The sequence below is a fragment of the Megalobrama amblycephala genome, linkage group LG18 (assembly GCF_018812025.1).
Source record: "Megalobrama amblycephala isolate DHTTF-2021 linkage group LG18, ASM1881202v1, whole genome shotgun sequence".
Lineage (NCBI taxonomy): Eukaryota > Metazoa > Chordata > Actinopteri > Cypriniformes > Xenocyprididae > Megalobrama > Megalobrama amblycephala.
In genome coordinates this window covers 25686363-25699525 of record NC_063061.1, presented here as the reverse complement: position 1 = coordinate 25699525, position 13163 = coordinate 25686363, and the positions used below count along the sequence as shown (strand labels likewise).

Genomic DNA, 13163 nt, shown 5'->3' with positions numbered 1-13163 from the left:
CAAAAAATAGTAATATTATTTCATATTTAAATTAATTAATGTACGCACCTTTTCATGACAAAAGAGGCTTAAGTTGAGTCAGGTGTTATATTGTGGAAGATAAAAGCTTCACTAGAGCGCCACCGTGTGGTGAGGTGAAGAACAGCGGAACTGCGCACACGAGCGTTTGTTTCCGGACGGAAGAGTTTCCCATCGGACCGCCGGCGCGAAAATACAGATGAATATCAACAAAAATAAAGAACAAAACTATTAAAATATTAAGTTTACTGCCGCAAAATGAAGTTTCGAGCTAAAATCATCGATGTTGGATGTTTGAACCACTTCACACGTGAGTTTAAAATCACTGTTGTTATTATTATTATTATTGTGTGTGATAGAGAGCTACTGCAGTTGGTTCCGCTGAATGTCTGTTTGTTTCTGTAGTTTGTTTGTGTGTTTGTGTGTAAAGAAGAGCATCTCTAGACAGATGTAGATGTTTGATTTCTCTTGGTTGGTCAGGTGTGGTGAACACAGTGTCCAAGCTGACCAAGGCGTGTGTGTTGAGACTCACCTGTGATCACCTGTACTTCGTGCTGTCGGGGAAAGTCGCCACCGGAGGGGTCAGTATGTGGTGTGAACTCTCTCAGGTACGACACTGACCACACCTGAGCAGGTTAAACTAACAGCTGATGTGTAGAAGTGCAGTGTTTGTGGACTGTCAGATTGAGCCTCAGCGTCTGTTTCAGGTGAATTTCTTCGATGAGTTCCAGCTGGAGGGAGTGTCGGCCGATGCCAACGAGATCTTCCTGGAAGTGGCTCCCGAGAATCTCTCCAGGGCGCTAAAAACGGCACAGAACGCCAAATCTGTCAAAATCAAACTGACCAAGAAGAACTGCCCGTGTCTGACGCTGGCCGCAGAGCTGGTGAGAGGAACACAAACACCAACACCTGAAGAAAGAGTAGAGCAGATTTATTTATTCTGTGTGTGTGTGTGTGTGTGTGTGTGTGTGTGCGCGCGCGCCAGCCGTCTCTGTCCAGCGTCAGTCGTGTGGTCACTCATGATATCCCAGTGGACGTGATTCCCAGACGACTCTGGCATGATTTCAGGGAGCCGCAGATGCCGGACTTTGATGTGAGTCATGTGACTGCTGTGATTATGTGAACGAATCTTCACGCTGAATCACATTAAAGGATTAGTTCACTTTCAAATTAAAATGTCCTGATAATTTACTCTCCTCCATGTCATCCAAGATGTTCATGTGTTTCTTTCTTCAGTGGAAAAGAAATGAAGGAAAACATTCCAGGATTTTTCTCCATATAGTGGACTTCACTGGGGTTCAACGGGTTGAAGGTCCAAATGTCAGTTTCAGTGCAGCTTCAAAGAGCTCTACATGATCCCAGACGAGGAATAAGAGTCTTATCTAGAGAAACCATCGGACATTTACTAAAATAAATATACTTTTTAACCACAAATGCTCGTCTTGAACTGCTCTCTTGTTCTTCTTCTGGAATGTTTTCCTTCATTTCTTTTCCACTGAAGAAAGACAGACATGAACATCTTGGATGACATGGAGGAGAGTAAATTATCAGGACATTTTAATTTGAAAGTGAACTAATCCTTTAATAATGATGCTGTTGTTCAGGTCAGCATATATCTGCCTCCTCTGAAGACCATGAAGAGCGTCGTGGACCGCATGAAGAATCTCTCCAACTATCTGGTAAGTTTACTGTGAAAGAGAATCTGCCGGATGGTGGAATAAGTCCCGCCTTCTAAATAAAGAGCCAATCAGCAGTTGGTAAAGCGCAGCATCACTGAGCTTTAACGACATTTATGGGACAGTTTGAGTCGCAGTATTTCCTCATTCATGTAGATCAGTCTCTCACGAGACACTCTTTGATTGGTCATGTGATCAGTGTTTGTGTTTCAGGTGATTGAGGCCAATCTGAACGGTGAAATGAATCTGAAGATTGAGACAGACCTGGTTTCTGTCACGACACACTTCAAAGAGCTGGGCAACCCGCCCTGGGGTGAGACGACACACTCGAGCGTTTGAACGTGTTCATCTGAGCGGAGACAGTCCTCTAAATGGATGTGATTGTGTTGGAATGACTCTGTGTGTGTGTGTGTGTGTGTGTGTGTGTGTGACGTCCCTCAGGTGACGACGGCTCTCCGAGCGCCAGCGCGAGTCACAGAGACACGGAGCTCATGGCTCAGACACGCGTGGACATCAGGAAACTGCAGCAGTTCCTGACGGGACAGCAGGTCAACCCCAGCAGAGCCATGTGCAGTAAGAACATCACCTCACACACCTGCACACACACACACACACACACACACACACACCTGCACGCACACACACCTGCACATTCACTCAGCATTGCATTAAAATGCCTGTTTTGTTCTGCTTTTTTAACCTAGACATTGTTCACAAAAGGATTCTTCACCTGATTTTTCTGCATGAGGATGTTTCTCTTCAGTACTTCATTCCAGCTGTCATGTGATTTCTTCTGAACCACAGTAATGAGGAATATCTACACTTATTCATCTGTTCAAAAGTGTTCAAAGGGTCAGCTGTTGGGCTCTTGTTAGTAAAAATAACACTTTGTGTTTGGAGTTTCCTATGTAAATGTGTGTATATATGAATAAAATGATTGTTTGATAACAGTGTTTCTGTTTAGAGCATTTATTTTGCCCATGATAAACATTTTAAAGTTATGAATATAGTGATTTCACAACAAAGCATCTGTATGAAAAATATACATTATTTAAAACAGTAGTAGTTTAATTTTTGTCATGATGAACCTCTTTAACTCTGAGTTTGAGCTTGTGGTGATGCGAGTAAAAGGCTGGTCAAAGTCAGCGGTGGGAGAGGGGAGAGAAGAAACAAGGAGTTCTGTAACTGACTGTAGCAATCAATTGTGACTAACCCACCGCCTTCGGACCAGCCGAGAATCACTGCGGCGCTCCAGCTAATTTATACCTCACGCTAGAGACACCAGTGTCGTCAACGGTGACAGACGGCCATGTTGCTCTTCTGCTTCATTAAAGTATTTATGTATATTGTTATAATGAAAATATAGTTTCATTTTAACTCTATAAATCTCTTTAAAGGTGATATTTCTATCTTTTATGTCGCTTCTGTGATTCAAAGCGGTGCATGATGGGAAACGCCTGCATGGGCGGAATCACGTGATGGGAGGCGCTGAAACAATCCAAATAGCAGTATATTTTATCTTATTAAAGGCATTTATATAGTAAAATTTGTGATCATTTAGATGTATTAAATTCACGGATTGGTGTTTGGGATTCAAATGAAACAGGTTTTAACAGGACTGTCCGTTAATCAAGCTCGACTGTGATTGGCTCATCCTGTGAGGGAAGTAACGAGCTCCTTCTGAACAATAATTTATGATATTAATAATCATTGTTTACATTAATATTTAATGACACTGACAAACCTTGATAAACTGAAGAGTTGCGCTAAAACTGTCATTTAAGTCTCATTCTACGAATCACGCCTATTTTCGTTCTAACACATGAACTTTACCGCATTTGAGCGTCGATTAAAGATGAGAATGAAAGAAAACTTTGGCCTGTTTAAACTTTATTATGTCCTGCTTAAATAAAATATGTAAATATTATATAAAATTCATAACGAGCTGAGAAAACACTTCTGATCTTCCGTTAAATCATGTATCATTTCAGTAAAGACTGAATGAACGCACCTTAATTATTTATAATTAGTAATTAAATATTAATATACTATTTAAATATTTAATCTTTCACAAATGAACAACTTTCTTCCCAAAATATTCCATCATGTAGAATACCGCTGTATTCTGACTGATTACCATATTCATGTACTATAGTATTTACACAGTGATCCACAGTACTGCAGTAGAGCAGCAGGTGTCGCTGTTTCACACACAAACATGATGCTCAGACTCTCATGATTCTTACATAACACACACACACACACACACACACACACACGGCAAGCCGGTAAGACTGTTAATCATTCTCAGGATATGATTTTTGATCAACAATCAAATTTTCACTAGTTAAAATGATCATTCTTTAGATCAGAAATGTGTTTTTTACTATATCAGAAGAATCAATTTTTATTACTAGCAGAAATAGAGAATGATCATTTTAACTAGCGAAAATTTGTTGATAAAAAAAAATCATAATCTGGGAGTAATTAAAAGTTTAATCGGCTTGCCATAACTCGCATTACTGACTCACAAACACTCATTATTTGTTCAGTTTTGGGCTTCAAATCCTGTGACGCGCTTTAGATGCCCAAAAATGCCAGCTAGTTTCAGCGACACTGGCATTATGTTGTTATAGTGTGTGTATAATTTATCGAGTGAACACATCCCCCCGGGCGCGCGCGCGCGCGCACTGAGCACAGAGACGGTCCCGCGCTCCAGTGGCTGATGCTCTTCATCAGATCTGCTGAAGCTGAAGACTGAGATCAGATCAGATCTGCTGAACCCGAACCCTGAGCTCGGAATCAGGTCTGCTGTTCACATCTGAGGATCAGGACTGAAGATGAATCCTCCGTGCGCGCGCTGCGGGAAGACCGTGTACCCGACGGAGAAGATCAGCTGCCTCGACAAGGTGCGAGAAGAGTTTATTTTCCTCACATTCACACTAACTTCATTAGATCTGCTGCTGTAAGTGACGTGTGTGACTCTAACTTCACTGCGGTGTTTATCTTCATGTCTTACATAATAAGTTTCATGTTTTATTCATAGTGATGAGCGACATCTCAAGAGTTCAACATGAAGCAAATTAAACATTTGAACACTGAGGCTTGTTTGGGTCACAGTACTGTAGTAATACCAGGGTATTCCTGCTTGTAAATATCACAGTATCTGAAGCAGTGTACTGTACTTTATGTTATTGATCTCTGATTGATGATGTCATGAAGGCTCTGAATCACGTGGTTGTTTTGATCTGTTCAGAACTGGCACAAAGGCTGTTTCCACTGTGAAGTGTGCAAGATGACGCTCAACATGAAGAACTACAAAGGCTACGACAAGAAACCCTACTGCAACGCGTAAGTGTGTGTGAAAGTGTTCAGTGTGTTCAGTAACTCTCTGACAGGTCACTCACACTCACACACACACACACACACACACACACACACACACGTCTGAGATCCTGATCCTGAACTGAGTTTTAGTGAGACGCAGAGAGAAACGAAAGAGTCGTGTGGATCTGAGGAGAGGACGGATATAGGAACCACATTCTGCTCTGATACACACACACACACATCTGTTTGTGTCATGTTTAATCGTGGGTCACATGACCGTGGTGTTAATGGAGTGAATATTCTGTGGCCTTTTCTTTATTTGCGGTTGATTGTGTTTAAAGGTCAGTTTGTCGTGACCTTTCGCTCACTGTTGATCTGATTACGTTCTGACACTGCCGTTCGGCTCATGATTGAAGAACCGTCTGACATCACAGACAAACTCCGGCCGATCGTTCTCCGTCTCACTCTGGTCCAGACTGACCTTTGACCCCGTCAGATTCTGGATTCAGGTGTTGTTCAGTTTTACTGTGAACGTCAGTTCTGTCTGTCAGGTGTCTGTTTCACATAGCAATGCCCTAACAACTGCATAGCAACACCCTAGCAACACCCTGACGACGGCCCACAGCAGCTAGAACGATGTCGGTGAGTTTCACACGTGAATCTGGTGTTCTTCAGTTCGTCTCAGACGGAGTTTAATGTGTCATTAACGAGTTCGTTTGCCCATGTAATCTTTAGGGTTAGGGTTAGCTAATTTGGCTTGCTGTCCGCTGAGGGGGGGCTCGATGAAGCTCTTCAGCTCGAGCTCTGATACACCCCCCCCCAGTGAATAAATATAGGATGTGATTACATAGGGCAAGGTACCTGAGATGAGGGTGGAGTTTGGGGAGGTGGAGGGATGCTGGAACAGCTGCTATACTCTGGCTGTTGATTGGACGATCAGATGGGCTAACTCCTCCCTAAATTACGTTTAGGAACTTCACTTAATGCAGCAGCGTTCCTCTGATCTTTACATAATGAGGCTCGTGTGCGATTATATAATAGAAGATAATTAATACATCACTGTGTGTGTGTGTTTGTGTGTGTCTGTGTGAGTGAGTGTGTGTGTGTGAGTCTATGTGAGTGTCTGTGTGTGTGTGTGTGTGTGTGTGTGTGTGTGTGTGTTCATGCACCTACTCAGGTCGAGTGTGTGGGTCGATCAGTGCTGCAGGCGTCAGATACACACACACACTCACACACACACACACTTAGACACACACATACACACACACTCACACACACTCACATAGACACACACACACACACACACACTCACACACACACACACAGCAGTTGTTCTTCATCTCTTTACTCGTTTGTGCTCCACTCATCATCATCATCAGCACTAGTGTAATGAGAGCTCTTGATCATGTGACTCAGCAGCAGAAGCGTGACTCAGATGTTTGAGGATCTTCAGACTCTGATCAGGTCATGTGACGTGATTTCACTGCTTCATTATGAAGCGATTCTTTATAGATGAATCTGTGAAGCAGCAGAGGAGAGTTTCACTCATTCAGGCGTGTGTGTGTGTGTGTGTGTGGGCCGTTGCTATGGAAACCTCTTCTGGTCTGCTTCACTCAAGCGTGGACACACGTGATGTCACATCAAAGAGGAAGCGCTCGTTACTGTGACGATGAAAACAAATGAGCTGAAATGATTAACAGAGGCTGATCTCGCTGAGAAACGTCTCGTTCTGTTCCTTCATCACGATGAACATCAGGACAGATTCAGACGGATGAGATTTACACTAAATACTGAATGTGTATGTGTGTGTGTGTGACATATCAGGACACAAATGTGTATAATGACATGGGTATGACAAAAAGAGGTGACTTATGAGGACATTACTCCATGTCTCCACTTTTCAAAAGGCTTATAAATCACACAGAATGAGCTTTTGTGAGAGAGTAAAAGTGTTTCCTGTGATGGTCACGTTAACTCTGCTAAACTCAACTAGAGCCGCGGCTGTCAATCATTAGAATGGACGGGTTGAGTATTAACGAGAGATGAATCATTAGCTCTGAGTGACTCTTCATCAGCGAACAGTGTTGAACTGATGGTCTGAACTGATCTCTGTTTTCTGGACGCTCAGGTCCGTCTTCATCTCTGATCATGTCTGGTATCAGGAGTAGTTTGGCGTGTTGTTGAGCCGGAGCGGTTCTGGTCACTGCTCCTGTTTTTCAGGTTCCTGCCGTGTTCTTTGGCTCAGACGCAGAACTTCAGCGTCCCACAGAGCAGCTCTTTGTTCTCTGGATTGAGTGTCACGATTCAGACAAAGTGAGCGGAGTTGCTAGTGGAGACCAGAGTAACTCTAGTAACTCTACACAACAGAAGACCTGTTCACACACACACACACACACACACACACACACACACACACACACACACGTCCTGCTCAGTCACTGCTTCACGCTGTGAATCTTCAGATGAACTCTCTGCTTTGGTGTCGTTCTGTGATGAGCTTTTCTTCAATCCTCAGATTTCAGTGCAGTTTCACACCTTACAGACAAAAGTTTGGAATAATTAAGTCTCTTCTGCTCATCAAGGCTGCGTTTGATTTGATCAGAATATAAACCCGATTCCAAAAAAGTTGGGACACTGTACAAATTGTGAATAAAAACAGAATGCAATGATGTGGAAGTTTCAAATTTCAATATTTTATTCAGAATACAACATAGATGACATATCAAACGTTTAAACTGAGAAAATGTATCATTTTAAGGGAAAAATAAGTTGATTTTAAATTTCATGGCATCAGCACATCTCAAAAAAGTTGGGACAAGGCCATGTTTCCCACTGTGTGGCATCCCCTCTTCTTTTTATAACAGTCTGCAAACGTCTGGGGACTGAGGAGACAAGTTGCTCAAGTTTAGGAACAGGAATGTTGTCCCATTCTTGTCTAATACAGGCTTCTAGTTGCTCAACTGTCTTAGGTCTTCTTTGTCGCATCTTCCTCTTTATGATGCGCCAAATGTTTTCTATGGGTGAAAGATCTGGACTGCAGGCTGGCCATTTCAGTACCCGGATCCTTCTTCTACGCAGCCATGATGTTGTAATTGATGCAGTATGTGGTCTGGCATTGTCATGTTGGAAAATGCAATGTCTTCCCTGAAAGAGACGACGTCTGGATGGGAGCATATGTTGTTCTAGAACTTGGATATACCTTTCAGCATTGATGGTGCCTTTCCAGATGTGTAAGCTGCCCATGCCACACGCACTCATGCAACCCCATACCATCAGAGATGCAGGCTTCTGAACTGAGCGCTGATAACAACTTGGGTTGTCCTTGACCTCTTTAGTCCGGATGACATGGCGTCCCAGTTTTCCAAAAAGAACTTCAAATTTTGATTCGTCTGACCACAGAACAGTTTTCCACTTTGCCACAGTCCATTTTAAATGAGCCTTGGCCCAGAGAAAACGCCTGCGCTTCTGGATCATGTTTAGATATGGCTTCTTTTTTGACCTATAGAGTTTTAGCCGGCAACGGCGAATGGCACGGTGGATTGTGTTCACCGACAATGTTTTCTGGAAGTATTCCTGAGCCCATGTTGTGATTTCCATTACAGTAGCATTCCTGTATGTGATGCAGTGCCGTCTAAGGGCCGAAGATCACGGGCATCCAGTATGGTTTCCGGCCTTGACCCTTACGCACAGAGATTGTTCCAGATTCTCTGAATCTTTGGATGATATTATGCACTGTAGATGATGATAACTTCAAACTCTTTGCAATTTTTCTCTGAGAAACTCCTTTCTGATATTGCTCCACTATTGGGGGAATTGGTGATCCTCTGCCCATCTTGACTTCTGAGAGACACTGCCACTCTGAGAGGCTCTTTTTATACCCAATCATGTTGCCAATCGACCTAATAAGTTGCAAATTGGTCCTCCAGCTGTTCCTTATATGTACATTTAACTTTTCCGGCCTCTTATTGCTACCTGTCCCAACTTTTTTGGAATGTGTAGCTCTCATGAAATCCAAAATGAGCCAATATTTGGCAAGACATTTCAAAATGTCTCAGTTTCAACATTTGATATGTTATCTATATTCTATTGTGAATAAAATACAATTTTATGAGATTAAAATTCACAATTTGTACAGTGTCCCAACTTTTTTGGAATCGGGTTTGTAGAATAGAAAGTTGAAAAGAAGACAAGAAAAGTGTTCAAATCATCATATCAGAATGATTTCTGAAGGATCATGTGACACTGAAGACTGGAGTAATGATGCTGAAAATTCAGCTTTGATCACAGGAATAAATTATACTTTACTATATATTCACATAGAAAACAGCTGATTTACACTGTAAAAATATTTCACTATTTTTACTGTATTTTTGATCAAATAAACACAGCTTTTAGCTTTTATGAGCAGAAGAGACTCTTTCAGAAACATTAGATAAATGTTAATTATTCCAGTAGCTCTGTAAACTCGTCGAGCACTCGTTAGCATGTCTCTGGAGACGCTCGCTCTAAACGCTTCGGTTTATGAGCTGTAATTGTAGGGCGGGTGTTTAGGACACAAACACACTCAGACAACAAACAATCTCTCATTTGGGCGTCACATGACCATGATGGTCCAAAACACAGACTGTAGATCTGAAGAATGAAGTGATGCAGTTACAGCGTGTGACTCGTGTTTCTCTCTCAGGATACAGGAACACACAGTCACTTCCTGTCCTGTCGTTTCCTCTGCATACGCCAGCGATGTTTGTTTAATTGACTCATTGACAGCTGTGTCGGGATCTGATTGGTTATGTGTGTTTGGGGGCGGAGTCAGGAGTCGCCAGGGAAACGTCCTGCTGATTCAATGGGCATTCATGCTTTATTTTTATCACACAATAGCAGTGAAGTCATGATGAAAAGCTATTGTGTTATTTTCAGAGTTTGACGAGATGATTATTACTGCGATTAGAGCAGAAAGGTTATCGCTGCGTCACACAAGAGCCGCGCTCCTTTCAGATTCACCGCAGTATTTTTAGCTCTTGTCGAGTGTTGAAAGAATAATCCACCCAAACACTGACTCTCCTTCATCTTCTGCATGTCAGCGTTATTTCTGCAGCGCTTTATACAACAAGCAGCTTCACAGTAATAAACAGTGTTAAACTTCATCAAATATGAGTTTCAGCTCTACAGAAGACACTAGAGTTGATTCAGATCAGTTCAGTTCGGTGTATGCACATGTGACGCACGTGCGCTCCAGAGTCATCCTCACCTTCACCTTCTGCTTTCAGTCACTATCCCAAGACGTCGTTCACCATCGTGACGGACACACCAGAGAACCTGCGCCTGAAACAGCAGAGCGAGTTACAGAGTCAGGTGAGAGTCACATGACACACATGACACGTGACGTCAGAGGAACATTCTCAGAACGTTCTGGCAAGGTTCTCTCAAAGTTATGAACAAACGTTCTTTCATAAAACATTCATTCAAAGTTATGTCATCCAAGATGTTCATGTCAAAACATTCCAGGATTTTTCTCCATATAGTGGACTTCACTGGGGTTCAACGGGTTGAAGGTCCAAATGTCAGTTTCAGTGCAGCTTCAAAGAGCTCTACATGATCCCAGACGAGGAATAAGAGTCTTATCTAGAGAAACCATCAGACATTTACTAAAAAAATAAACATTATATACTTTTTAACCACAAATGCTCGTCTTGCTCTGCTCTGTGATGCTCCACGCATGACGTAATCATGTTGGAAAGGATGTGACGTAGCAGGAAGTACCGTGGTAAAACTCCATCTCATTTTCTCCTCCAACTTCAAAATTGACTTAGTCTTTGACGTTTGCTTTGTAAACACTGGATTACGTCACGCGTGACCTTTCCAACATGATTACGTCATGCGTGGAGCATCACAGAGCAGTGCAAGACGAGCATTTGTGGTTAAAAAGTGTATAATTTTTATTTTTTTAGTAAATGTCTGATGGTTTCTCTAGATAAGACTCTTATTCCTCGTCTGGGATCATGTAGAGCTCTTTGAAGCTGCACTGAAACTGACATTTGGACCTTCAACCCGTTGAACCCCAGTGAAGTCCACTATATGGAGAAAAATCCTGGAATGTTTTCCTTCATTTCTTTTCCACTGAAGAAAGAAACACATGAACATCTTGGATGACATGGAGGAGAGTGAATTATCAGGAAATTTAATTCTGAAGTGAACTGACTCTTTAACGGGAACATCAGACAAACGTTCTGGGTCTTGATGATTTCAGGATCTCTTCACATCATGTCACTCTCCTCTAACATCCAGATTTACATGTTCAAAACCCTGCATAAAAATATAATTTCACATTGAATTTGGCATGAAAGCATTAAGCAGAAATTCAAACCGTGTTTTGTGATGGAATTCATAAAACAGTGACCCAGTTTTCTGAACGGCTCAGATCAGTGATGAATGTAGATGCAGAAACACACAGAAATCTGTGAAAACAAACGTCACAAACGCTGCTTGATTATTTAAGCGTGCTGACGATTGATCACAACAGTTATTCTACATGCAGAACGTTTCTGTTGAGGTGAAGCGTGTCCGTGTTCAGTCGCTCACTGAGCCGTGAGATCCACACTGACGTCCCGCGGATCATATTGAGTCTGAGAGCTGGAACTGTGTCACGGGTTCTGACCGGGTCCATACAGTCAGAAACACACTGTAAATAACAGCATGAGCACGGCAAGAGAAATGAATCCACTGTAAAACACGAGTCCTAAATAAAGAGAGAATAAAATGAATCACTTTTCATGTTATTGATTCAGTCGTATTGAATCGTATCACACAAAATCCTGTGTGTGTGTGTGAGTGTGTGTGTGTGTGTGTGTGAGAGTGTGTGTGAGTGTGTGTGTGTGTGTGTGTGTGTGAGTGTGTGTGTGGATCACGCTGGGCTGACAGAAGGTGACCGCAGACCACAGCAGATGCTGATCCTCTCAGAGAATCACAGTCCTGCAGGAAGCGAGTCGTTGATTCGGTGTGTCTGAACTGTTTTCGCGGCTGTCAGTCGTGTGTCATGTGATCAGACAGACTGTGATCACGGTATCGGTGTGTCTGATGCTCAGTGTGTTGATGAGAATTGCTGGTGTGACTCGCGTCAGCTCTTTGAACACGTTTGTCCTCATGTTTTCAGGTGAGATATAAGCGGGACTTTGAGGAGAGTAAAGGCCGAGGCTTCAGTATCGTCACAGACACGCCGGAGCTGCAGAGACTCAGAAGAACACAAGAACACATCAGCAACGTATGAAACGTTATACCGTCTGTGTGTGTGTGTGTGTGTGTGTGTGTGTGTTTGAGGTGCATTCTGGTCTCTGATGACAATGACACAACATTATTACACACGTCACTATACATGCAAACCATCCAGAAATCACGCAACCGGAGCGACTCTGAGCCGCAGGTGAGATGATCTGTCGTCTTGGTAGATGTTTAACGTGAACGTGAGATGATGTTCACCAAACCTGTCGCTTTCAGATGGTGTAGAAATAACGTGCATGAAGAACAGAAGTGTTTTCTTCAGAATAAAGTCACTGATGAGAGTCAGAGTCGATCTGAGGCCTCACGAGGAGACGCTCCTGAAGAAGAGAAGAGCGGCAGGTCAGTGTTTCTGTCTGATGAAGGTCACATGATGATGATGATTCGGTTGACTCTGAGGTGTGTTGTTTCAGAAACGCCAGTGACCCGAGAGACGCAGTGATGTCATGAACAGGTCAGTGAGTCTTTTTCTGTTTTCCTCCTTTTAAATTCTGTAGTTTAAATAATTCACTTTTCCTGTGATGTCAGAATGTGTTCTAAGAACGTTTAGATAATGTTTCCATCAAGTTATTTCTGAATGTTCTCTAAACGATGTGAACGTTACAGGAACATTCTTTTTTATCATTCTTCAAACGTTACATTTGAATGTTCTGTGAACAAAGTAGAAACATTTAAAAAGTGTTAGACGAACGTTCTGTTAACGTTAGTGGGAGAACGTTTGTTTGTTCCCTGATTCCCGCACAGATCGGATCCAGACTCGCTGCGGTCTCTCGTGTTTGTCTCCGCTATCAGACAGAGAAAGCGAGAGCGCCTCATTCCCACAAACCATCACAAACCATCATCATCATTCCTGGTCATTAGTGTAATTGG

At 42.5% G+C, this 13163-nt stretch overlaps 2 protein-coding genes and 1 long non-coding RNA gene across 5 annotated transcripts in view; all 3 read left to right on the top strand.

The window, feature by feature from the left end:
- Positions 1-112: 112 nt before the first annotated feature.
- hus1 (HUS1 checkpoint clamp component) lies at positions 113-2647 on the top strand. Its single transcript, XM_048166035.1, has 8 exons — positions 113-328; positions 499-626; positions 726-902; positions 1004-1111; positions 1623-1697; positions 1908-2007; positions 2136-2267; positions 2399-2647. The coding sequence occupies exons 1-8, from the start codon at positions 277-279 to the stop codon at positions 2479-2481; spliced, it is 855 nt and encodes a 284-aa protein (XP_048021992.1). The 5' UTR covers positions 113-276; the 3' UTR covers positions 2482-2647.
- A 1390-nt stretch (positions 2648-4037) lies between these two features.
- LOC125252228 (LIM zinc-binding domain-containing Nebulette-like) overlaps positions 4038-13163 on the top strand; it is a 41472-nt gene continuing 32346 nt past the window's right edge. Inside the window, exons 1-4 of one of the 2 annotated variants that reach the window (XM_048165366.1) lie at positions 4038-4603; positions 4951-5045; positions 10289-10373; positions 12172-12279. In XM_048165366.1, coding sequence (XP_048021323.1) covers positions 4535-4603; positions 4951-5045; positions 10289-10373; positions 12172-12279 — 357 coding nt within the window. In that variant the 5' untranslated portion in view covers positions 4038-4534. The remainder of the gene's footprint in view (positions 4604-4950; positions 5046-10288; positions 10374-12171; positions 12280-13163) is intronic. The other variant, XM_048165367.1, reaches the window with a different exon arrangement.
- Positions 12286-13163, top strand: part of LOC125252232 — a 4450-nt gene continuing 3572 nt past the window's right edge. For both annotated transcript variants that reach the window (XR_007181202.1, XR_007181201.1), the window contains exons 1-2: positions 12286-12635; positions 12707-12747. This is a non-coding gene — a long non-coding RNA (uncharacterized LOC125252232). The remainder of the gene's footprint in view (positions 12636-12706; positions 12748-13163) is intronic.

Excerpts from the sequence above, each read along its gene's own strand:
- hus1 (XM_048166035.1), top strand. The coding sequence starts at position 277 with ATGAAGTTTCGAGCTAAAATCATCGATGTTGGATGTTTGAACCACTTC. Across the intron at positions 627-725 it reads TGTGGTGTGAACTCTCTCAG|GTGAATTTCTTCGATGAGTT; the intron begins GTACGACACTGA and ends CGTCTGTTTCAG. Across the intron at positions 1,112-1,622 it reads CGCAGATGCCGGACTTTGAT|GTCAGCATATATCTGCCTCC; the intron begins GTGAGTCATGTG and ends GCTGTTGTTCAG.